Source organism: Onychostoma macrolepis, chromosome 04 (genome assembly GCF_012432095.1).
Source record: "Onychostoma macrolepis isolate SWU-2019 chromosome 04, ASM1243209v1, whole genome shotgun sequence".
NCBI classification, from domain to species: domain Eukaryota; kingdom Metazoa; phylum Chordata; class Actinopteri; order Cypriniformes; family Cyprinidae; genus Onychostoma; species Onychostoma macrolepis.
This window is the reverse complement of record NC_081158.1, coordinates 33741488-33768252: the sequence shown is the minus strand read 5'-3', so window position 1 is coordinate 33768252 and position 26765 is coordinate 33741488. Positions and strand designations below refer to the sequence as shown.

At 36.0% G+C, this 26765-nt stretch overlaps 2 protein-coding genes across 7 annotated transcripts in view; one reads left to right on the top strand and one right to left on the bottom strand.

Annotated features, from left to right (window-relative positions):
* Window positions 1–1655: 1655 nt before the first annotated feature.
* ccdc107 (coiled-coil domain containing 107) lies at window positions 1656–11253 on the bottom strand. Its single transcript, XM_058773266.1, has 6 exons — window positions 11009–11253; window positions 9636–9874; window positions 9171–9243; window positions 5315–5405; window positions 4962–5071; window positions 1656–3688 (listed from the first exon to the last, which is right to left on the bottom strand). Exons 1-6 carry the CDS (start codon window positions 11142–11144, stop codon window positions 3354–3356), a joined length of 984 nt encoding a protein of 327 aa, XP_058629249.1. The 5' UTR covers window positions 11145–11253; the 3' UTR covers window positions 1656–3353.
* Window positions 11254–20220: 8967 nt separating this feature from the next.
* Window positions 20221–26765, top strand: part of cmah (cytidine monophospho-N-acetylneuraminic acid hydroxylase) — a 36020-nt gene continuing 29475 nt past the window's right edge. For all 6 annotated transcript variants that reach the window (XM_058772434.1, XM_058772431.1, XM_058772429.1 and 3 more), the window contains exons 1-2: window positions 20221–20300; window positions 20716–20933. In XM_058772434.1, coding sequence (XP_058628417.1) covers window positions 20728–20933 — 206 coding nt within the window. In that variant the 5' untranslated portion in view covers window positions 20221–20300; window positions 20716–20727. The remainder of the gene's footprint in view (window positions 20301–20715; window positions 20934–26765) is intronic.

Genomic DNA, 26765 nt, shown 5'->3' with positions numbered 1-26765 from the left:
AAAGTCTATTCCCAGAAAGAGACAAGCCCAGGTACGAGGGCAAATGTGGTTAGCACATCCCATTAGGTGTGTAAACGCACTTGATTAAAGCTGAACTCGCCTCTAATTGATGGGAGCAGATTATTCTGGGACATCCAGCCCCAATGGACTCAAGTCTGGAAGGTGAAATCTCACAGCATGCATCTCTATCTGTCAGGAATTCACATGAAATCCACGTGTCATGTTCATGCTGCCAGCCAGACTCAAATAAAAACACAACATTAAAAAACTTAATATACTGAACAGTGTTTAAGGACTTGAGGTTTACAGTAGCAAGCTATCCTGTGGTAAAACATGGTTTGATTCATTACACTGTAGCGTCCTCTGTTGCTCACAAGAGTAACTACACTCTTCAGGATTCCTGGTAGTTTGTGGTTGTAAAGTTATCGATAAACTAAAGGAAAAAGTGTTAGGAAATAGTGTACAATACCTTTGATACGTTTGAGCTAGTTTGCTAACCGAATTCGTCAGCTCACTTTTATTTATTTATTTGTTTTTTTTTTAGTATCTTGATTAGTTGACTAGCACTTTATAATCAGTCAAATTGCAAAGTTGACAAGACTTACAACTTATTCAGACCAAGATCATCCCAATTCTTTTAGCGAGTCAGGAGCCCGCCTTGTTTTTAACGTATGAGTAGCGCGGCCGTTTGTATTGTAATTTGAATGTGCGAGACTTCCGGTGTCATTCGCTTCCGTTACAAAAACAGTCCGCTGTACTGCTTTTAGTTTACTTCAGTTAGTTGCAAACCGGTACTTATTATGTTTTAATTTACTGTCATAATCATAAACATAAACATACTGGTTTGTAGCTCAAATAGTTTTACCGTTTGCTGCACTTTGTTATTCTTCTAGAACCGGAAGTCTCACACATTTAAAGAAAATATCTAAGGTGGATAGAGTGTCTCAACAACATAGAGCACAATAATACATACAAACCACAATAATAGACAAGAATAGTCGATTGCAAAAAAATAATACTAAAAGAAATTAAAAATAAACTTAAAACAAACTGGAATCAGATTAAGTTCTCGTATCGGATGAAGAAAACTTAAGCAAATCCGGTCTGAAACTGGTCTCTCTGTAAAGCACTCATTTGATCACTTTACCCTGACTTCATAGAAACCAGCCAATCTAGCCGATTTTATGTGCCGTGTCAGAGGATCAGTGAATGGCTAAATACGGTGAAGACTTTGGCCATAAATGGATGAATAAGGTTAGAAACAACATTCAGAGCCTTTCTCACCCTTGCTTTTCTTACCTGACAGTAATGAGAAGAGCTCAGCTGTTGTAGTCCATGCATGCAACACCTTGCTGTCTTCTCACATCATCTGCTATAAACTCTAGAGATGTCTGAGGGTGAAGATCCCAGAAGCACACTTTCATTTTATGTACAGAGTCCATTTCTTTTTGATTTAATAACTGGAGCATCTTGCGTTCATGCATTGACCTCATTGGCTGATTAGATATTTGCATTAACGAGAAGAACAGGTGAGTCTAATAATATGGAAGATCTAAAACTGCTACTGCATAATAACAATATAAGGACAAAAACTGATCAGTTAAAGACTAATAGCCCTAGAAATGTAATACAAACTGCAATTATAAACACCAGAACATGTATTTTATTTTTGGAGTTTATTTAAGGCTTTCAAAAGTTGTTCATAATAAATATATTATTCATCTAAACCACACCAAATACAAGGCAAAAAACAATGAGCACGGGATGTACAGAGTCTGATCACATGCCAATCACATCCAATGATCTCCAAATGCTAAATCACATCATTCAAAGGACATGCAACAAAATATGTTTCTAATAGGACCAGTTGCATGTTTTTAAAATGATGCCTAAAACACAGCAGCAATTGTTGGTTTGAAACAGTCACCAAAAATATTACTGAACATTTTGATTTAGGAATCAACACTACTTTGGAACATTCATATTTTTTTCTTTATATTCTCAAAATATGATTGGCAAAATGATGAAACAAAAGAAGTAACAAAAATCTGTAACATGAAACATCAGGCTTTGAAAAGCAGATTTATAAAAACACTAAATTTGAAAAAAGTGGCACAGAAAGCAACGTGCATGAATATCATCTCGTGTATGATCACATTTAGTGTTTGGTATTCCATTCAAGTTAAAAAAGAAAGTTTTAAAAACTAAAGCTCAAAGCTGTAACGCCTCTCTAAAGACCTCCCGTTTGAGGTCCTCACATCTGAAAAGCTTCATAGCATATGATTGTCATACCAGAATCATGCAGCTGTGTTAAACCTCCTCCGCAGGACACGGCAAACATGCAAATGACACACGATCTGCAAAACACCGCTAGCTGCCTTGGAACCGTTCCTCTAGCCTCCCCGAATCACAGAGGGAAATTAAGCCACTTCTGCAGGTGCATACTGACATACCTGTGATTATGACTGACTCAAACAAAAAAAAAGACAGAGAACACTTACAAGTCAACATGACATGACATTCACATCTAGTTTCACTTCAATAATGTGATATTTTTTCTTCTGTACGTCATTATTTGTTATTATTGACGTAACTTTCATTAAAAAAAATTATAGATTTCAGAAAGGCTGGCTAAGGATTCCTGAACTAATGACTAAATGGTTAATTGGCTATTTCTTGATGATATTTTCCCCGCCCACATGGCCTTGATGTCAGCAAACAGGAAAGTCATTTTAGAGGCGGGGCAAGTTATTACATTGTGATAAAAAAATTAAGACGACAAATATTTTCTGCTTTGGAATAACCTCACTGATTAATTATTTGATTAAAAAAAATCTTGTGTAATAGAAAGAAACATTGTTTAATATTATTACAATATAAAATAACAGTTTTCTATATGAATATATTTTAAAATGTAATTTATTCCTTTGATGCAAAGCTGAATTTCTGCTGCTTAATATTTTGTGGAAACAGTAATAACCTACAATGCTAAAGTTTAGGGCAAGTAAGATAAAAAATAAATAAATAAATAAAATAAAATAAAATGAAAATTCAACTTTGCATCACAGGAATAAAAAACATTTTACAATATATTCACGCGGAAAACAGCTATTTTATATTGCAATAATATTTCACAATTTTTATTGTATTTTTGATCAAATAAAAGCAGCCATGGTGAGCATAAGAGACTTATTTTATAAACATTACTATAAAAAAAATGTTGATTTCAAGTTAACTTCAAATGCAGTAAAATATGTAGACGTAGGCATTGAAACCAGTAAGTAGTGCTGACTGCTTCATTACAAGGAATAATATAAATAAATAAATAGATTTGTGTCCGATTTTCGTCACAGTTACTCTGGCCTGTTGCGTCTTCGTAATCCAGCCATCAGATCTTCTGGACTATTCTGAGCGACTGTAACATCATCTACACCGACGTCTGCCGAGTCCTCGAGGGACGGCATACTAGAGTCACTCTCGCTTCCCACGTCTTCCTCTCTCGGTGCAAGTTTGTTCTCCTCCTCGTCCTCTTCCAGCTCCTCCTCTCCCTCAGACTCAGGCCTGAGCTCTCGGTGATCATGTGGCTGCGTTCCAGCGTGTGTTTGTGATTCCACCTGAGCTTCTGGAAGCGTCTCGGCTGCGGCCAAAGTCTCGATGAGTTTGTCTAGGTTGCGCTCACATGTCGGCTCTAAAAGAAATAACCACATGATGTGCAACACCACAATGCTAAAACACATGCTTACAAGTACAACAGCATTTCTAGTCACTTAAAAATGTGTGAATGTCACAGCACTGTGTATGAAAATACCAAAGCAAGTGTCACTTAGGCATCTAATAAATGTTTCCAACACGCACATAATCACAAAACATGATCTATTAACACATCGCTGCTCAACTCGACCGCTGTGAATGGCAGTGTGATCTACATGATGCTGGCTGATTTAGTGCGACTTTGTTTAACCAAATAACTTGATTATGATATATAAGATATGCGAGCTGCTTTACTGCAGTCATCTGCATTAGTTGTGTGTAAACTAAAACTTGCATTACTGCAGCATAAGTACTTATTCACTGACATGAATGCAAACTCACATATAAAAGATTTATGTTTACAGCCTCCAATTAGGTTTAACATTGATACATAAAATGCAATTAAATGCATTTTAAATATTAAATATCATTCTCAGTACTGTAATGCCAAAAATAATGATAGCATTTAAATGGATAAGTATACATAAAAATCAAAAATAATAAAAATGGATTAATAGATATATTATTTAAGGATTTGTTGTCCTTCTAAACTCCCTAATTGCAAATTTAATTTTTTTTAAATGATTGATTTTGAAAATTATTTAAATAAAATTAAAAATACATAAAAATGGATAAATAATAGCTAAATTATTTAAGGATTTGTCAAACTTCTAATTGCATGATTTACACAAAATTATTTAAATGAAATTAAAAATAGATAAATATGAATAAAAATAATAATAATATAGATAGATAGACAGACAGATGTTTTCAAAAGTGAAAAGTGAAAGTGACGTGACATGTGGCCAAGTACTCGGAATTTGTGCTCTGCATTTAACCCATCCTAAGTGCACACACTTAGGGGGTTCGGTGCCTTGCTCAAGGGCACCTCAGTCGTGGTATTGAAGGTGGAAGAGAGCGCTGGACATTCACTCCCCACACCTACAATTCCTGCCGGATCGGAGACTCGAACTCGCAACCTTTGGATTATGAGTCTGACTCTATAACCATTAGGCCACGACTCCCCCATAAATTAAAAACCTTTAATTTAGGCTTTTTTTCAAACGGGTGTGTGTTCAAAAGCCTATGTGGCACTTGTTTCCATGAGTCTAAGCATTGGTGTTATTGTTATCGACCAGCGGCGAGACTAACAAGCTTGCGCGGTACTGTGTTAATTGCGTGGGCGTGTGTACGGGAGCAGATGTGTTTACCTTCTATCCTGATGTTTGGACACTCCATGCCTCTCTTCTTCATTAGCTGCCGAATGCACTGCAGCTGCGACATGATCTCGCTCTTCTGCTCCATGGCAACAGACTTCACACTGCAGAACAACACCCAGAATAAACAAACCCACACGGCTGAAAGCCAACAACGAGCCGCTCGCCACCAGCGTGCATTTCAATGTCGCAAAGCCCATTTTTGTTTTTGCATAACCAAATCAATCAGGCTATGAATGTGCTTTAACCATGTGTATAGTGGCATGACTGAATAAACCACATTTATTTAAAACAAAGAGGTTTGCATACGTTCAACTTCTCATTTTCATGTGCATGTCCGATCTCACCAGTTGGTAAGCGGGTCCAGCTGAGTCAGGATGGAGTTGAGCATCTTCTCGGTCTGAGCCAGTCTCTGCTCCAGCTCATTCAGCTGATTCTCTGTGGAAAACCACAAATGCTTCAGAAAAAATAAAAAATAAATCACTTACTGAAAATATAAAATTTATGGTGGCATTTCTAAGAAGGCACTTTTAAGCATCGTCATTCATGCACACTGTAAGACTTGAAGAACCTCAGACACTTGGATCTTCTGAGATATGGACAATACATGCACAGTGTATTAACATACAGACTTTGGTTTCTACATCTCACTTGTCCATTTAATGAATTTTAACCTTCTTCAATCTTTCGACAAAAAGGATTCAAATGTCATAAAATTATCCCATGCAACTCATTCTATATTCCATGTGTTCTTAAGGCATACGGCATATCGAAAATGTAATCTATTATTTAAAAAATCTCCAGTCATCGCATTTGTACATATGTACGAGTGCGCAGCAGTTTGCACCGTTGTGCATAGGAAAAGCACACAAGTAAGTCATTTTGAAACATCAAGACAAATAAAATCATGACACGAAACATGATACTTTATTCTCCGAATGAACTGCTTTTGTTTTTTATTTTGTACTGTTCTCTGAGGTCCACTTATAATGTTATCAAGATTTTTTTAATTTAGAAGTAATAGGATATTTTCTGTCCTGTTTTTAACCCCTCATCAGAACACTCTGTTTGAGCAGGCGTGGAGGATTGTAGACTCAGAAGTAAAAGCCCACTGCCATGATTGGCTAATAGTTGTGTATGTTTAACAGAGTGCATTCCTCATAGATGGAAGCTGCTATGATTTAGGTCAAAAACACATAACTCAATACATATCAAATGAGGGACAAAGCAAAAGTGCTCATGCAATAAAAACAGTTACTCACACTTGTGTTGCAACATTCCAGTCAGATCCAATATAGTCGGCACAGCATCGCCTTTCAGTTTCAATCTTTTTGAAAATTACAATGTCAAATTGTGCCTTGTTTGTAAACGAATCCACGGTAAAATAAAGTGAACAAAGTACCGAGTTTTTACTGACGCGGTCTGGCGCTTCATTAAAAATAAAGTTCATTGATTTTCCTAACGTTAGGATCAGAAGGAAGGCAACACAAACACACATTTTTCCACAGCTTGGCACTGAACAGCGTCTTGTTGTCTTCAGAGCATCTTTAACGTCTGGTTTCTGCATAGACCTGCGTGTTTCCCTCTATTGTAAACACTAGTCTACATACATGAATCAGTGGGAGGGGCTAAACAGGCAGCGATGTAGAAGCAAGCGTTGATCTTTTTCTGCGGAGGCGGTGCTTATCCACACTATTACATCATAGAGCAGAACATTCCACAAGCTGTCGTTTTGGCAGACTGCCTTCAATAGAAGCTGTTTTTAGACTAACAAGAAAGTTTTGAAACTTACAGGATGTTTTTATAGTACAATAACCTCTTACATGTCAAAATATCAAGGGAATTTTGGTTTCATGAGCCCTTTAATATATCCGTTCTGAAACAGTCAGACAGGATTATAATCACTAAAAGTTGTCATTCACTTCAGATCATCGTGATCTCACAAGGCTCCGTTAATCAATGAAGCTATCTGCACTGCACGATGAATCTCTTATTTACATCGAATCTACACGTCGTTATAAAGAGAGAATTCATGAGCTTGCAGAACCCAGCACTTGACAAAAACTCAACGTTTTGAGCGATGAGTGAACATTTGACACTCTTCAGAACACAAATGCGCACTGGAGCGTCTGCCAAATATGTTTCGCCAATATCAGACTCCACCTGCCTCCCGGGGCCCTAAGCGGCCGCTTAACTAAGTCCGCACCTGCAAGTGATACTCACAGTCATGTTTGGCATCATTTGAATCGTCTCAGGTCGACTGGTACAATGGTCTCAATCTTACAAGAAGTAGACTAAAAGGTACTACAGATCCTAAGAGAATAGAGATGATTTGCTTACTGTAAAGGGTGTGCCATTTCCCAGTGCCTTTCATGCAAATTACCATATGTCCCCAAAAAGGTGTAAACTCTCACACCTAGGACTTGATCAAAACAATTTCCATTTGTTAGTTCCTGTCTCCATTTGGAGGATGATTGTCTTGATCTGAAGTACTTTAAAAAAAATGTTGCAAGAAGATCAGCGTGCTTCTGTAGCCAGATGAGACTGTAGTGTGCCCATGCACTCCATACTATGTATTTTTTTCGTAAATCAGGTATGCATCCTTTACTCTTAGATTTATCTTTGAGAATTTAATGCCTAGTACTGATTTGATTTGATATCTCTGAATTGACTATGTAATTGTCATAATACATATTTACCTGACTGATAATAAATTGTTACATTTGATTTTATTCTGACTCCCTCTGAGATTATTGACTTTAGTAGAATATGTTAAATCCATAACACCACAAACCTACGCTTAGATTAGAAACGGATTAAAATGCAGCTTGGCTGGAGCAAAGGGGTGTTGTTGACCAATCTAAATAGGGTAAGCCTCAACCGCTGATTATTGTAGTGTTATTCTAACTAAGTGTACGTGAGAAATCATGGAAGGATTATGCAAAGTTACCATTAGAGGACGTTAAATTGGTCAACTTGGATATATAGTGATGGTCTTGACCTCTGGTTAGATATAGTCTTACTTTAAGTGTCTACAGATCTATGGGGACTAAATAATATATTTTGGAATGAGCAAAGTAGGTACAGATCTCCTACAGCAAGACCAGTGTTACTAAGTAATTAGTTACTGTAATTTAATTACTTTTCCCTTGAAAAAGTAAAGTAAGGGATTACTCTTATTCTTTCTGTAATTTAATTACAGTTACTGTTTATGTAATTGACCTTAATACTGTGTATAGACTGTAGAACATTTATATACAATACAATACAATAGTGGATTTAACATCAGAATTTAAAGTCTAACTTTAAAATGCATGCTTTTTTGTAACCATCTCACTTTAAAAACTTTGGTTAGTTAATAAGAATATTGGTAACACTTCAGTGTCCAATTCTCAATATTAACTAGTTGGTTATTAACATGAATATTACTGGGATATTGGCTGTTTATTATTACTTAAAAAGCACATATTAAGGTCTTATTCTGAAGACCTTATTCTAAATCCTTAATCCTACTCAATTCTTAAACTTAATTGTCAACAACTACTTTACTAAGTATTAATAAGCAGTAATTAGGAGTATACTGAGGCAAAGGTCAGAGTTAATAGTGATAATTGGACTCTAATCTAAAGTGTGACCAGAATAATTTATGTAGTTATGTATTATTTATTTGAAAGAATAATAAAAAAAAAAAAACATTTCATGTCTACCCTTGCATCAATAATTAACTTATCGAGGTTGATATAGGATTTAGAAAGTAATGAGTAATAAGTAATTAAATACTTTTTGGAGCGAGTAATTTGTAAAGTAATCTAATTACACTGTTGAAGATGTAATTAGTAACTAGTAATTAATTACTTTGTTGGAGTAACTTACCCAACACTGACCAAGACTGACGAGTTCCCAAGTATGAGATCCGTATACCCGGCCAAAACGAGACTCAAAGTGTTATAGGAATAATATTTATAAGATTGAATAAGATTAAAGTGTTAAAGAGAATAATCAGAAGTCTAGATAATTATCCGATCAATGATCAATAATAACTGGCATTCTAACCTAAATTCGAGGTCATGATAAAATGGAGTGAGATTAGAATTTAATTGAAATTAAATTATTTGCGCACCAAAAAGACAGACTGCGCAGGAAAGCTTCAGCCACCATTGGATACCTTCGTTGGGCCAATTGAGTTGACCTTACAACACACACCTGTCTCCCCTGATTTCTTCACTCCTCGAGCTGTTTTGGCTTTTTGGGCTTCAGAATCACTTGCAGACTTTATCTGCAAACAAAAACAAAGACATAAGCAACTCAAACAGCAAACCAAAAGAGCAGAAGGTGTTTTTGTCCCTATAAAAATTGGCTTTGGTTTTCATTTCACAAATAATCATAAAGAAACTTTTAGGTAGAAAGATAATTTTTTTGTAAAACATACTCTAATAATCTATCTTAAACTATGAAAAAAAACATTGAATTTCAATGTGTTAATACCTGCTGTTTCTATGTAATTTGTTTTGTTTTTTGTGTGTAGACTGACTTTTCTTTAACAAGCAAGAAAATACTATTTAAGTTTTTCTGCTTCAAAATTTCATGGTTAATTATATCTGTTACTTGCCATTTCTTCGTAATTGCTACATAAAACTTTTTCTAATGTATAACAACAAAAGTCAGCACCTTTAGAAACTTATACGCGGCGAAGAGCCCGACACCGATGGCGTAGATGGGCATGAGGGTGAAGACGTAGCCCTTATTGTTGTTGGATTTATATTTGTCGCTCTTCAGCTCCTGCTCCATGAGATTCTTCATCTGCTGCATGTTCTCCACGTTCTGAGACATCTGAGGCGCCGCGTTCCCGTGGAACTGCTGCTGACTTTTCACACTCCCAGGACCAAGACTGGGACCGGGACCAGGACCTGCAGAAACACACAGACTCATTATCCTTCAAATACACATCCAGGGTTTCTGCAGATTTTATGAAGGTAAATTTAAGGCTTAAAGACCTTTTTTAAGATTAAGTAAAGAAAACATGAGGAATAAATACACCAATATGTTCTCTACAGCTGCCCAAAGATCTCCATTTCTTCATTTTTCTTTCTTAATTTTGCACCTCAAGTAAATGTTAATTGATTTAAGTAAATTTAGATATCTGAACTGGATAACAAGATCCAAGGATAACCATATATATATATATATATATATATATATATAATACCATGAATATCAATTTGAAACCTTCTTTTTTAAGGCCTTGTTTTTTGGAAAGGCGAATTGAGACCCTTGTGCTCCAGAGAGGCTGCTGCACATCACTATGAATAAAAACAAAGACAGCTTGATCTGCACTTCTGCTAAAATAATTCTCAATATAAAAATAAGTGTTAAACATCAGCTATATGAAATGACAAACAGATACAATGACAAAAACATTTTTGGAGTCAAGTAAACAGACCCGAGATGTAACGATAGTAAAATCCAGCAAAAACCCACACAGACAAATCTAAGAGCCACAATAAACCTAAAAAATACTAAACACTAAATAATATGCAGTAATATATGTGACCCTTGACCACAAACCAGACATAAGTAGCACGGGTATATTTGTAGCAACAGCCAACAATAGATTGAATGGGTCAAAATTATCCATTTTTCTTTTATACCAAAAACCATTATGATATTAATTAAAGATCAGGTTCCATGAAGATATTTTGTAAACTTCCTACCGTAAATATATCAAAACTTAATTTTTGATTAGTAATATGCATTGCTAAGAACTTCATTTGGGCAACTTTAAAGGCGATTTTCTTAATATTTCGATTTTCTTGCACCCTCAGATTCCAGATTTTCAAATAGTTGTATCTCAGCCAAATATTGTCATATATGCCTAACAAACCATACATCAATGGAAAGCTTATTTATTCAGCTTTCATATGATGTATAAATCTCAATTTCGAAAAACTGACTGCTTTTGAGGTCCAGGGTCACATATACTGGTAAACACAGAGCCAGAAAGTAAACAAACACAGCCGAAGCTGGTCCGCACGAGTCCGCACCTCTCCTGCTGATCCGCGGATCGAACGGCTGACCGTCTCTGCTTCCTCCGCCGCCGAACATCCGCGGGAACAACACAAACACCAGCAGCACCGCCGTGAACGCCATAACGAGCTGCTGCGAGGAGGACAGCACCATCTCTGTGCGACGATTAATAATGCTCAATTACACATATGAGGACGATTGCCCCACTGTTATTGACTAAATGCCTTCTTCGGTGTGTGTGTGTGTGTATGCGACAGAAATCTCGCAAGAGCGCCATCACTGACCTCTACAGGACTGGCGTGGAATTACTGCTCGGCGGTCACCTGTGCGCGGCTTTGGTTATTTTCAGTTGTGGCAAGAAGGGATGCAGCAAAAACCGGGTGCTAACAATAAATTAAATTAAATTTGTTACCTAATAGGGTAAAATGTACCTACCCCTTACAATAATGCAAAAACAGTAGCCTAATTATTGTTGTACAGTGTGAGAAAAATTACTTTATATTGATGTGCGCATGCCCAATAGTTTTTGCTGTATCCCTTCTAGCCTAACCTTTATTTTCAGCAAACGCTTAGCTCTCTTTGCTTCTCATTAGGAAAAAGGTGGCATCTAAAGAGCAGGAAGTCTCACACATTGAAAGAAGATAGCTTGCCATGTTGCAAAATAAGGTGGATAAAGTGATTTTGTCAAGATACTTAGAAACTTAAAGTAGTATGAGTAGTTATCTGTTTTTTTTTTTTTCAAAGCTCCTGCTTTGCCTCAAGTTCAAGTGAAGCAAGAGTACATTCTAATTAGCATGAAATAAACATTGAATGAACATCCGATCTATGTTGAAAGATAGACTACAACTTACTGAATGCAGGGGCGGATCTAGAAAATAATTTTTAGGGTGGCAAAGGGGTGGCATGGGGTCTACGAGGGGTGGCAACACCAAAGCAAGCCCCCATGCATAGTTTTTGGGGATTTATTGTCTGACATGCACAGTTGTGTTCACAAATATTGCCTTACCATTAAGTAATCATCTATACTGTAATAATAAATAAATAAATAACAACATTTCAATATCCATCATGGCACCAAGTCAATACTACATAAAAAACTTCAACAGGTTATAAATGTTTCTGAGATTGTATCATTAAAGAAGACATGTGGTTCTATTAATATTACATAGGCTACTTAGATGGTATAAATCACGTTTTAGTGCAAGTTTAAGAGTAACACTTTTGAATTTACATTAGAAAGAAATACAATAATATCAAAGCATTGAAACTGGATCAGTTTTTATGTTATTACCAGAGGTGGGAATGTCTGTAATCACCCAGAATGCTATCAATAGTCTAGCAACCACCCAGAATATCCTAGCAACCAACTAGCAACACTTTAGCAAACATCTAGAGCATCTAACTGACCAAACTATTTATGTTTCTTAAACAAGACAGCATAAATTTGTCTTTCAAACTTTTCAATCTAGTTATTACAAGTATTCTTAAACGCTTACAATTCAAATACACAGATAACTTTCCTGAACACTCATGAGATCAATAACACTTAACAAAAAACTCTTTACTTTATTTTTGCAGCTCAGTGTCAAACATAAATTACAGATAATAATAATAATTTGAACTTAATAATTAATAATGAACTTTTCAGAACAGATAATTTTTCATTTTACTACTGTAAAGTAATCTTGCAGTAGATGAAAAACTCTAGAAAAGTTCAAATACCAAAGAATTGTATGAACTTGGTATGCACCACATACAGTACAGTAAAAAAAAAAAAAAATTCAGCATTCAGTCTGATTGACTTTATGATTAGTTAAATCAGTTTTGCACATGCATCGCCACAGAGTTAACCATTTCAGACAGTACCGGACAGCCTCTGTCTCGTTCACTTCACGTCTGTGGGCGTTACGCACAGCTCAGTGTGGTCGCTCCAATTTACCTTCAATGAAATCTAACCTTAGTGTAATTGACAGAATTACTAAAAAATATTTTGCTACCTAAAAGTTAAAGATTTTTTGTGTCACGCATGCATGCATGTCTATTTCCCTCATATTAAATATAAAACGCATGTGGACTGATATTTTTCCAATGTCTGGACTCTTTTATTAATGGAGTATATAAACAGACGTTTCAATATATTGGTATTAAATGCATTTTCTGAGAATTTATATTTCAAGTTTTTACTGCAAATGTCGAAATGCTTGCTCTTTGGTCCATCAGTGCTTGAGTCACTGATAACATTAGAATAAAATATCTCATAATAAAATACAAAATTGACTGATTTATGAATGTATATGCGTAGTTCTCATCAGTCGGAAATACAGATAAACGCTTTCATTTGTTGTATTTTTGATCCTGAAAGAAAACAGAACAACAAAAGAGCGAATGGAGTCTGTACGTGTTATGCTTCTTACGTGGACTTTTGGGACTCAGTTTTGAAAAAAAAACAGCTGGCTGACACCTAGAGGAGTGGGGAAAAGGGCCCCCCGTTCCAGCATCTATGTACTGTACTGTAATTATACTGTAAGCATAAAACCCATGTATATTATTCATTCAGCTCTCTCCTCTCTCCGTTGTTAGGATGCAGAGATTCTGATTGGTGTCATCAGTTTTGCTCCCTAATGTTTAACTTACTTATTGTTAAACTTTTTGAGAAATGTGTCTTTGTTTTGAGAACTGAATTAATGATTTGGGAAAATGGACCAACTAAAATCAGTTATATTATGTTAGCAATCGAGAAAACTGCAATACAAGATTCTTACCTAACTCTGCTATTAGTTTTCGTGATCGGCATCTTATTGATTTCATGTTATTGTTTCGTCCGATAAGGCAGAAAGACCTCTATATCCATGATGAAAGTGGAGCGAGCGGTCGGAGAATCGGATCACCAAACAATTGCAGGATGATTCTCAGACATATCCGGACGGGATTAGATTTATCAGAGGACTTTGAATAAACCGAGAAGCAGTATCTGATTCACGAACAAATGTAAAAACAATTTGTTAGTGAACAGGCTGCGCTTTGTGGTTTTGACTCAAAAAGAACTGGTTGATAATAGTCATTTTGTTAATGAAGCCGACTACACTGGGCACGCTGCGTGCGCGTGCAACCATCGTGAGTAGTTATAACCAATACGTCACATGACTTTGATGATTTAGGACCCGATTTATGACGTTATATGATGTTTTTATCACTCACCTGTGCCATGGGGTTTTTATGGCGTTCCTTCCTGGCCTGTAGCTAACGGTCAGCCTGGAGGTGTTGGGCCTCTTCCTGGTTCTGGAAAAATGGCTAAATAATGGGTGATGTAGTGGCACCTTAACAGGATCGATGTTTGTTTGATTTGTATGGCATATGTTATTGCCTAGTCATAATTTGTTCCTACCGGCTTGTCTACATCCGCCTCTGAAAGGAAGGTTGTCAGGACGTCTACCTTTCCAGGTTGGGGATAAAAGAAAGGTGTCGTGTCTGAGGGTTGTTCTTTGTTTTTGGGGGGATGGAAGACATCCAAACACGTGTCTAATGTCAAACCCCTAAACGGTTCAGTTCTGCTTGATCTACAGGCTAAATGTTGATAGCTAAGACATCACTGTTTTGATTGTATGAAAACTGAAACATAGAATTAAAGAATTCACCAATTGATGAAAATTTCTATATGCGTCTGAAAAAGGTGCATGTTTTTCTTTATCATCTCAATGTGTGTATGCTAACACCTCTGTAGGATCAGAACAACCTCATCTGTAGGTTGAATAGATAAACTTATAAAGAGGAGTCTTAAGTTAAAAATTATTCAAACCACCAACTATCCATTTACTTCTGACAGTGAAGGTGATTGTGACAGCGGACGACAGTATCCTCTTTGTGCTTGTGTTAATGGCTTTACAGCATTCACTCATATAGATGTGCACAGAATCAGTTCAGTTCATTTTATTTATAAAGCACAATAAAACAACAATGGTTGACCATTGTGCTAAACAATATTGTTTAAATGAAAAGCACATGACATGATATGACAAGACAAACAAATAAACATTTTTAAACAAGCCCTGCTTTAGACAAATAATCAACACTTTGGCTGATTATTTATAAATGTTGTTTTTACTTTTTGTTGTTATTTAATAAATGTTTTCATTTTAATCTGGAGATAGTGTGTGTACTGTAAAAGAACAAATATACATTTCACTTAAAACTTCCCAGTAAAACAATTACACCTACGGTTTTAAACATGTTTAAAAACACATTGTCACTAAAGCAAGTCATGCTGTCTATTGTCTTTAAATTAAACTTTAGTTTTATTCTTGAATTTCTTTAAAACAGCCTGATGATAATGCACCCAAGTGCTTTTCTCACACGAGTAGAAAACTCTTTGGATGTGTTTGTGACAAACACACAATTTTTTACTTCAGAAAAGTTTTTTTTTTTTTTTTTTGTAAATGTATGACTGAACCTTTCTCATTTGACAGACCTACGTTTATTATTTATTATTTCAAATTATGTTTAACAGCCCCAGGGAATAGCCTACATGTTGTTTTCTAATGTTCATGAAAACTTTATTGGTGTAAATTTCACACCTAGAACACAAAACCTGTACACTTTGACTATTTTCTAGGTACCATGTCGTTTTAAATGGTTTACTAAAAGATTAAAGCACCAGCATCTGTGATTTTCAAAATTAAAGAGATATAAAATATAAGGATGTTTCAACTATTATCATAATTTCCTTTCCATTTCTATTATCCTATTCCCTGTGGCTGTTAAACATAATTTGAAATAATAAATAATTTGAAAACGTAGGTCTGTCAAATGAGAAAGGTTCAGTCATACATTTACAAAAAAAAAAAACTTTTCTGAAGTAAAAAATTGTGTGTTTGTCACAAACACATCCAAAGAGTTTTCTACTCGTGTGAGAAAAGCACTTGGGTGCATTATCATCAGGCTGTTTTAAAGAAATTCAAGAATAAAACTAAAGTTTAATTTAAAGACAATAGACAGCATGACTTGCTTTAGTGACAATGTGTTTTTAAACATGTTTAAAACCGTAGGTGTAATTGTTTTACTGGGAAGTTTTAAGTGAAATGTATATTTGTTCTTTTACAGTACACACACTATCTCCAGATTAAAATGAAAACATTTATTAAATAACAACAAAAGTAAAACAACATTTATAAATAATCAGCCAAAGTGTTGATTATTTGTCTAAAGCAGGGCTTGTTTAAAATGTTTATTTGTTTGTCTTGTCATATCATGTCATGTGCTTTTCATTTAAACAATATTGTTTAGCACAATGGTCAACCATTGTTGTTTTATTGTGCTTTATAAATAAAATGAACTGAACTGATTCTGTGCACATTTATATGAGTGAATGCTGTAAAGCCATTAACACAAGCACAAAGAGGATACTGTCGTCCGCTGTCACAATCACCTTCACTGTCAGAAGTAAATGGATAGTTGGTGGTTTGAATAATTTTTAACTTAAGACTCCTCTTTATAAGTTTATCTATTCAACCTACAGATGAGGTTGTTCTGATCCTACAGAGGTGTTAGCATACACACATTGAGATGATAAAGAAAAACATGCACCTTTTTCAGACGCATATAGAAATTTTCATCAATTGGTGAATTCTTTAATTCTATGTTTCAGTTTTCATACAATCAAAACAGTGATGTCTTAGCTATCAACATTTAGCCTGTAGATCAAGCAGAACTGAACCGTTTAGGGGTTTGACATTAGACACGTGTTTGGATGTCTTCCATCCCCCCAAAAACAAAGAACAACCCTCAGACACGACACCTTTCTTTTATCCCCAACCTGGAAAGGTAGACGTCCTGACAACCTTCCTTATTCAGAGGCGGATGTAGACAAGCCGGTAGGAACAAATTATGATTAGGCAATAACATATGCCATACAAATCAAACAAACATCGATCATAAATCCAGCCATAAATCCAACAAATGTCAAATCAAACAAACATCGATCCTGTTAAGGTGCCACTACATCACCCATTATTTAGCCATTTTTCCAGAACCAGGAAGACGCCCAACACCTCCAGGCTGACCGTTAGCTACAGGCCAGGAAGGAACGCCATAAAAACCCCATGGCACAGGTGAGTGATAAAAACATCATAAATCCAGCCATAAATCCAACAAATGTCAAATCAAATGTCATCTGTTTAGATCTTTTGATTACACATCCTACTGTCATGTCAGTCAGGGCTGACAGGACCCCTGTGACGTGACAGTCAGGGTGACAGAGGGGTCATATAGCCATAAATTTGGTCATAAATCAGGTCATAAATCATCAAAGTGATGTGACGTATTGGTTATAACTACTATCGTGCACAGTTTAGTGAAAGACTTGTTTTTTTCCCCCATTATTTTCTGTTACGCTGTCATCGCCGCGGCTGAATAGTAGCACATGAAACACTGCTTACATTTATATTTTATTCTGTGATAATTCTGAGGTGGCACAGCTTTTTCTTAGGGTGGCAGTTTTTCCTGGTAGATCCGCCCCTGACTGAATGTATAGTGTTTCATGTAATCACTCAATGAGTGTTTCAACCGTGGAAAGACAGCAGCTAGAAAACATTCACATAACAGCAGAAAATCAATTCGAAATTCAAATTCAGTTTGGTGTATGTCAATGTTGCTTACGTAAACGCCCTTTAAACATATGTATTGTGACTGAAATATACAGACAAATAGATAACATGTACACTCTCAGAAATAAAGGTACAAAAGCTGTCAGTAGGTGCGTTTACATGGAGCATTGTAATCGGTTTAAAAGTCCAATCCGAATGAAAATGCTCCATATAAACACCTCAATCGGAATAAAAATGCCCAAACCGAATGAAATTGTAATCGGTTTGAGAGGGGTGGGATAAACCTTTCTATAAACCGAACAAAATTAAAATCCTGCCATGTAAACACTTTAAACCGATTACTTTGCGTCTACGTCATCACGTCCAGAGGTCGGGTCGTCAGAACGTGAACGTGATGATGTCGGCAACGGTACATTCTGTGATTTGGGGACACCGACACTACAGTAGAGACTGGGTAATAGTGGAGGTATAAAGTTAAAATTTCCATTATACAGTTAAAAACACATTAGAAAGGAGAACGCTTGCTGTGTGACGGACTATCTGCTCTCATGTCCGGAGTGAAAAACAGATCTGAAATGAAGCGCAATTTTCTGCTTTTCAGCTTAGAAACAACACAGTGATGATAGTGAAAGTAGCTCAATGAAAATAAACAACTTGACCAAAAGTTGCCTTTGTCATTTGTATTTGTATAGATGACAGATTCATAATTTCCGGTCTGCTTGAATTTAGTGCTCACGCCATGAATGTTGTACGAAACACGATTGTGATAATGCTTCTTTGATTCATTGTTCAGCAACTCTTCGTAAGAAATCGCGTATTTGTTCCATTTAAGTACAGTACAACTTTGTAGTATCAGAGTACAATTAATCTCAGCTGCATTACAAAGGGACATATGATTTCTATGATCGCGTTCTGGCCATATGACTGAGCGCTCGAATGAACGCAAGGGATTCAAATATTAACCGTTTATTCTAAGCAAGTGCAAACAGATATTAAAAATATTAACGTAAATATGGGCGTTTTTTCCTCTGGTGACTTGTTTTTGTTGTCACTGTAGGCTATTAGCATATCCTAAAATCGAAAGCACAGGCACATGTAAACACCATATCGGATTAGATAACGTCTCATGTAAACAGTTCATCGAATCTTTCAATCGGAATGATTTTAATCGGAATGACAAAAAAGTGTACATGTAAACGCACCTACTGGGGCGGTACCTTTTCAAAAGGTACATGTTTGTACCTAAAGGGTCCATTTTGGTACTTTAAAGGTACATATTAGAACTTAAAGTGTACATATTTGAACCTAATAGGTACAAAAGTGTACTTTTTGAAAAGGTACCGCCCCAGTGACAGCTTTTGTACCTTTATTTCTGAGAGTGTACTTAAATAAACACTTCAATGTGCACTATTCTACACTCTGAAAGAAGACTGCTTATGGAAGCAAAATATAACTTACTTATTGTTGCCTGCAATGTCACATTTCTACATCCATTCTACATTATTTGAAGGTCAGCCCCATAATAAAACATGTCTTGCCTTATCAAAAGCAGAAGATACCGCTATCACTGCTATTAACAAGCACATTAAATATTATTCACATGTTTGAGCAGATGGACTCTAGACTTGGTCTTATCCTTATCTGAATTGAAGGAGAATGTTTTTTCATTTTCCACCTTTATTTGTTTTTCACCTAAATTATTCTAAAGGCCATAGTTCATTTTCAGTTCATCTATCTATCTTTAAAACCGTTTCAAACATCAATCTTTTACAAGTAGGCTACTTCAAACTTTCAGACTAGGCTTTCTCAAGCTAACAAAGTTTGTCTTCCTTTTTTTTTTTCATCTGTCATCTAGTTTAATTTAAAAACATAATACAGAACCTGTTTGTAGACAATGCAGAATTGAATGTTTAGACTTTGAACACTTTCCTCAGAGTTTACATCCAGCAATTCTAAGTAAGCTTATGTATATTTAACATTCAAAAGAGTTTTTTGTTAGGTTGACTTTTGTGCTTACCATTGTGCTGAAGAGCAGCGCTCACGATCAGATTGTTGGCAATTATTTACATATTGCTTTACTCAATGAGAAACTGATGTGGAAATGTCAGTGTGGTGAAAAGTAATTATGCTTTCAGTATTACAGATAAATGACCTTAAAAACACTAACACTCTTTTCCATGTACTCAAAGAACACAGATTTGAGTATATTGGAATCTACAAAGCATGGGAGAACATTTAATTACATGACTAATTATTTTCTTGTAAAACAAGCTCCAATAATCTTTTTTTTTTTTTTACAGTGTACTCAATACACTTGAGCAGCTATAACAAACAAACACAAAAAAAAGTCTGTTCAACTAAAATGTGTATAAAATTAGGATGAGGACCTTTTCAGGGTGAAGTGATGGCTACACTGAAAAAAATAAGAAGATAAATTTACTTAATTTTTATTTTGCAAGTTTTTGCACGCATATTTTTTAAGTAAAATTTAAATACAGAAATAAGTAAAATCTACTTAACTAAGTTATCTAAAATTAGTAAAGGAAATAAATAAATTTAACATGGCCAGGTAGAGTGTACGTCAGTGTATGCCCTGCCAGTTTAAGTTGATAACGAGAGCGGACCTTCACTTTCAGCTTCACATGTGAGCTGCAGATCACACACACTCCTCCTGCTCACATTTACTCCTGGAACCAGCCCACAATTAAAGGTAATGTCGCTCTGTCTACAGTACATAACTCTTTTTAACAAACTCTGAAATTATTAGAAATCAATGTGATAAAAAAAAAAATCTTGATTTGAAGATTATTTGACAGCAAAAAAATGTGGGAAATTATATTTCCAGTACAAACAGTTACTTGGTTTTGCATAAATTTAGCTCAAATTTAGGTTTGTTTAGTCGTTAAAGTATCCATTTCAGACAAATTGATTTATTCTTGAATAAAGAACTTAGTTTTAAACCAGTCATGTACAATGACATTTCTAGCAGCACCTGTCTATCAACAATGCATTATAATAGTGTATAATTAATAGAACAGCCCTTTTATGAGGTTTGGAACATGAACTAATAACTTTTATAAGATCTGACCGCACTGAGGATGAACCAAAGTCTCACTTGTCTCTAGATCTGAAGCACAATGACATCTCAGGTCTCAAAGACTGTCCTGCGACTGGAGGCTGAAGACGTCCGGGCACTGAAAGATGGAATTAATTTTAAGAAAAACCAAGAGGATGGCAAATGTTACATCATTTACAAAGGCAAAGACAAAATACGAGCGTGTGTGAACCAGTGCAAACACCAGGGAGGACTCTTCATTAAAGACATAGAAGACATTGACGGCAGGTGGGTGAATCGAAACCAACATAATAGGGGAAAATATAAAGGGAACAAGGGAACACTGTTTACCAGATACTGTTAATAAAAATAGCTCAAGTTCACTTGAGAAAAAGGCAAAAGTATACATGCAAATATTCTTGCAACAGATGTACAGATTTAACCATTTTTGACTTTCAGTCTGAGTTAAATCTCTTTTTTGGCTCATTTTATCTTTAAAAGAAAACATGCCTAATAATTCTGCACACCTGAATATAAGGAGTTTTTCACTTCTAACCTTCATGGACAATTATATATCACTTATAAATGATTAAATACAAAATTAATAGTAGTTTTTGAGATTGATGTGGTTTGGAATTGGTAACGTGCTTAGAAAAAAATATGATCAGAATGTTAATGTGCCTAATAATTATGCACACGCTGTATAGATTTTTTTTAATGTTTTTTGAAGGAAGTCTTTTAAATTTTAGTAAATCTCTTACTCCAGTCTTCAGTATTACCCGATCCTTCAGAAGTCATTCTAATATGCTGATTAGCTGTTCAAGAAACATGATTATTATCAATGTTGAAAATAGTTGTGCTTCTTCATATTTTCATGGTAACCATTATATAGCACAAGTATGAAGGGGTAAGTAAGAAATGAGTACGTTTATTCAGCAAAGATGCATTAAAATGAATCGAAAATGTGTCAGGTTTTATGGTGAGCGAGGACTCAAATGCCGAGTTCAGTGGGCTTTATAAAATGAAAAAAGAAAACAAAACTAACAACAAAACAAACAAAAACTACAAAAACACAACCGCCAGCAGGACTGGGGCAGGGCAGGGCCACGGGCTGAGGGGGGCCCCGGTGATGCCGGAAAATATTGTAATATACTCATTTATAATGAGTTGACTGTTCCCTTAAAATTACGCTTTATCGGTTTGCTTTGAATGCACGTGCGGGCGTCGCAAGTGCTGCGCGAGAAGTTTCAGCCAGTCAGAAAAGAGAAAAATTGCCAAAACTTTCGACGCTCACGGCATATTAACGCGGGGCTAGGAGAAGATGCCGATGCAGATCATGGCAGGTAGGTCATATGCTATCAGTAGTTAGATACAGTAGGCTATTAGTTAAATAATTAACTACTTTTCCATCTTAACATATTTGAGCTCGCAGTAGTTAGTTAGCGACTACACACTACAGCTGTGGAAGTGAACATAAACAGTTGTGTAAAAAATCTGATGTGTAACAGATTAGATTCGTGATTTAGATCTTAATATAGGCTACACCTCAAACAACGAAAGAAAATAGCTAATTACTCACTGCTCTTGACTGAATCACTTTTGTAGCTTTATTAATTGTAATAATACACTAAAGAATATGCAATTATTATAACTTACATTTGATTATTACATTTCTGTATTATTCTTACTTAAATGCTTCTGTAAATTATATGTAAAATGAAAAAAGTAAAGGACTGTTAATTCCATTTTTTCTTAGGCCTATTTTGTATTTGCTCTACTGTTTTTTTAATTTGCATCTTTGTTTTATTTTTAATAACAAAGGTAAAATAACAAAAAGAGCTTTATTTTGATGATTCTTTAACTAATTAATAATTGGAAGAAAAGATGCATTGTGATGCATCATAATCATAATCAAATCCTGAGGCAACTGAAGATTTATGAATGTGACCTGTTCTGGCAAAATGAGTCACAATGAGCAAATTTTCCAAAAATAAGTTACTTTTATTTTCAAATTCTCTATTAAAAGACCTTCAAAATTAGGGATGCACCGAATATTCGGCCACCGAAAATTTTCGGCCGAAAATGGCCCAAAAGTGCATTTTCGGTTTTCGGCCGAAAGACTTTTATCACCGAAACAATACAGCTGAAACGTTGTGATGACGCAAACAGAAACCGCGACCTGCACGTGCTTGTCTGAAGCAACATGTCTGCGGTGTGGACGGATGTTTTCAAATGGAGCGGCATTTAATACACAGAGCCGTAGTTCACTGACAAGCTACGCAATATCACGTTCAATATCGCAGGCGATTCATCTGCGATTCTGAGCGCGAATTGCGTAGTTTGTCAGTGAACTACGGCTCTGTGTATTAAATGCCGCTCCATTTGAAAACAGGTGATGGAGATTTAGCGCTAATCACGGAACCGGCTTTACTGACGAGATGCGCGTGACTATCGCATGCAAAACATTCCGATCGCTACGCTGAATATGAGAGGAACGCGGCACAGAAAAGGAAAACGCCTCCGAGCACGCCCACTCCGTCTGTGGCGGACGTTTTTGAAAAGGCAAGGAAGTTTTCCAGTGATGGTGTCAAGGCAAAGGGCATAAACATACACAAAAGTTAACATATGGCAGTCTTTGTTTTGATACACTATTATGTTGAAGGCCTACAGAGAAAATATTATTGTATCTTTAAGCAGTTGCACTTGTTCTGAATGCACTTTCTTGTACAGAGAAAAATTTTAAATGCACTTGACCTAAATGCACTTTGTTTTTATGAGAGAACATTTAATTTTACAACCTTTCAGCAGGCCAGTAGGCCTGTACATTATTATTTAATGTACACATGAGTGGGGTCAAGTTAAACATTTTAGTTTGAATTTTATTTTATACTGTGCATTGTTGCAATGTGCTAAATAAATATTTGCATAATTTGTAATTGATTTATTCTTTGAAACTTTAATATTAATTTATGCAATTGCAATGCCTTGATTTTAGTAAAGTTAGTACACAGTCATGGCCATAAATGCAATGGTACTAATAATTGGCATAATTTCTTTCGGTTTTCGGTTTCGGCCAAGAATTTTCATTTCGGTGCATCCCTATTCAAAATAATATATATTTCGGTGGAATCGGACGAAAAATGACTGAGCTACAGCCGTTTGAATTCGATGAAGTCAGCAAAGTAACTTCTGAGAAAAACAGTGTTAAAAGTTTTCTGAAGGATCCAAAACAAAATCACAGCAACGCTGCATCTTTTCCTCCAATTATTTTCTTAATGATCATTAATATATTAATAATCACAATAAAGCAATTTTGTTATTATAAATAAGAATAGATGCAAAAAAAAAAAAAAGTAGAACAAATATAAGAAAGAAACAAATTGCTTTTTTCATTTTACACCTAAACAAAGCAACAAGCATTCAAATAATCAAATGCAAAAATCACTTTAGTGTGTTCGTTACAAATAAATTGATTATTAAAACTACAATAGCAGTTCAATCAAGAGCAGCCATCTTTCCTTTTATTGTTAGACTAACATTGAGACAGACGGGCTATATATTAAGACATAGGCTACTGTGCACGGATCTGATATAATCAGATGTTTTCCCCAACAGTTCCCGAAAAGTTCACTTAAGACATTAAGACTGATTATGTCTGCGTGAACAGCCTACTTAAATACTGTAATTCTGTGTATACAGTAGGCTATAGGTATTTATCGGGATCGCGCGCTGGCAGAAGCGCCATTAGGCCTGTGTGCGCGATTCATAAATCAGTCAGCGGCACTACTCCAGCTACTCCTTTCAGAAAACTTACAAATAAAGATCATTTTAGATGTTTAATTACTATTTGGAGCATTGGGATAGACGAGGGCTTAATGAACTCATTTTTGTGAAAACCTGAAATTTGACCAAAATCAACATTTTTTACTTTTTTTGTCTGTAGCTCAAAACTGGCCCGTGCACATTCCGACTCATTTTGCCAGCACGGGTAACATATGTGATTTGGCCATAAGGGCTCAACAGTGGTTTAAATTTTTACTTGCCCTGCCACCAAAAATAAAATAGTTTTGTTATCATTGTTTTTGATACCAAATTTATAGATACCAGTTCAATTTTAAAATTCTCGATTCTAACAGAAGACAAGTGAACAGTCATTAAGAACAAATGAACAAATTATAAGCAATAGCACAAATAAATAAACAGAACAAAGATAAAAAAAAATAATAATAATGTGTGTATAGGTAGATATATAACAATGCTTTAGGTTTTGGATATTGTAGATGTTCATGTACAGAAACTGAATAATAAAATGTAAAATAAAATATTGCATAGCCTACTCTTGTATGTTTTTTTTTTCTGTTCAAGAACAACTTGCGGAAAGAAAGGCAATTTGGGGCTCGCGCGCTGAGACGCGGCTCTGTGTGCTTGCAGAACATACCAAATGGACCTACCTTTCATGTCTTCTTGCCCTTTAAAGGTCCCATGACATGCTGCTTTTTGGATGCTTTTATATAGGCCTGAGTGGTCCCTAGTACTGTATCTGAAGTCTGTTTCCCGAAATTCAGCCTTGGTGCAGAATTTCAGCCACTACGAGCCAGTCCCACAATGAGCTTTCCTTAGGACCTGCCATTTCTGTGTCTGTAGCTTTAAATGCTAATGAGGAGGAGAGAGGCGGGGCAAGGTGGATGGTGGGGGTGTGGCCTTAACCAGCTTTGCAAAATCGAAACACAGTGCGGGTGTTTTTATATCACTGTATTTCTGAAGGAAACCGACTGTTTTCAAAAAATTTGGGATGTCATTTTCGTTTCATCTTTCATGTAATGTCTGATAAAGCAGCTTTTGTGAGCAGAGCTCTGCTTTGTGTACCAGCGTTACCACGGAAACCGCTATCTCTGCGCTTCCTCCCTGCGACGACATAAAGGGAAGATTCCAGATTGGGCCATCTGAGCTTTCATTTTCTCAAAGGCGAAGCAGAATACCCAGGGCTCAGTTTACACCTATGGCCATGTCTAGCCACTGGGGGACCGTAGGCAGGCTAGGGGAACTCATATTAATGTTAAAAAACCTCATAAAGTGAAATTTTCATGCCATGGGACCTTTAATGCTTTAAACTCTCTTGAATGTTTAAATCGGCAAGGATTAAATCAGTGCAAATGATCAACTTTCGTGACAAATCCGTCCCGAGCGTCATTCACACTGGCACCATATGTCCGACTATGTGCGTAGTTCATGCAGTGATATTTGTGCATATTTTATATGACAGAGCTTTAGGTTTGGATGTTCTGTTAATGGCATTTATTACTTCAAAATTAAAGGCTGACGACTCACACTTTGTGATTATCAAGACTGAGTGAATGTAGACTGTAGTTCTAGTTGATGAAGGGCCCCTAAGAGGTAAAGCCCGGGGGCCCCTTATGGTGTTAATGCGGCCCTGCACAGGCAACACATAAAGGGAACATTTGCTGGAGCTTACACAAAGGGGTTTCTAGGCTGCTAAGAAGCCAAGATGATACTTTCAGGTCAGGAGATAAAGCAGTCCAAAATGGGCAAAATGGCTGTATGCACACACACACAAAAAAATTGTATTGACAGCAGAGACACTCAGAGTCTGTGGCAAGCCATTCACACCATCACTGACTACAAGTCCCTGCAACAAGTCGTCACCAGGACTCTGGAGACCCCATGGCTGAAGAGGACTCTGGCTGGAAGACCTGCCTGGGGTTTGTGATGGTCTCCATGGCCATGATAGACAGAACAGGTCACTTTGGGTCCTCCAGGAGTCAGGTCTTCCTGACTCTGACTCCCCACTATGGTGTAAATCGTGCCCTAACCTTCCCATCTCCCAAGGGCTGAGGGGCTTTGTGAGGCAGATGTTAAAGAGCTTGTTGAATTGTTCTGTCAGGTTTTGTGGAAAGTAATGAGCGAGGACACAAATGCAGAGTTCAATAGGCTTTATTTTATTTTATTTTATTTTATTTTATTTTATTTTATTTTATTTTATTTTATTTTATTTTATTTTATTTTATTTTATTTTATTTTATTTTATCAGAGAGATCCCAGTATGCTTTGTGTCCAAATTTTGATTTATTGCCCCCTCATAAAGATAAGACCCCACCCACC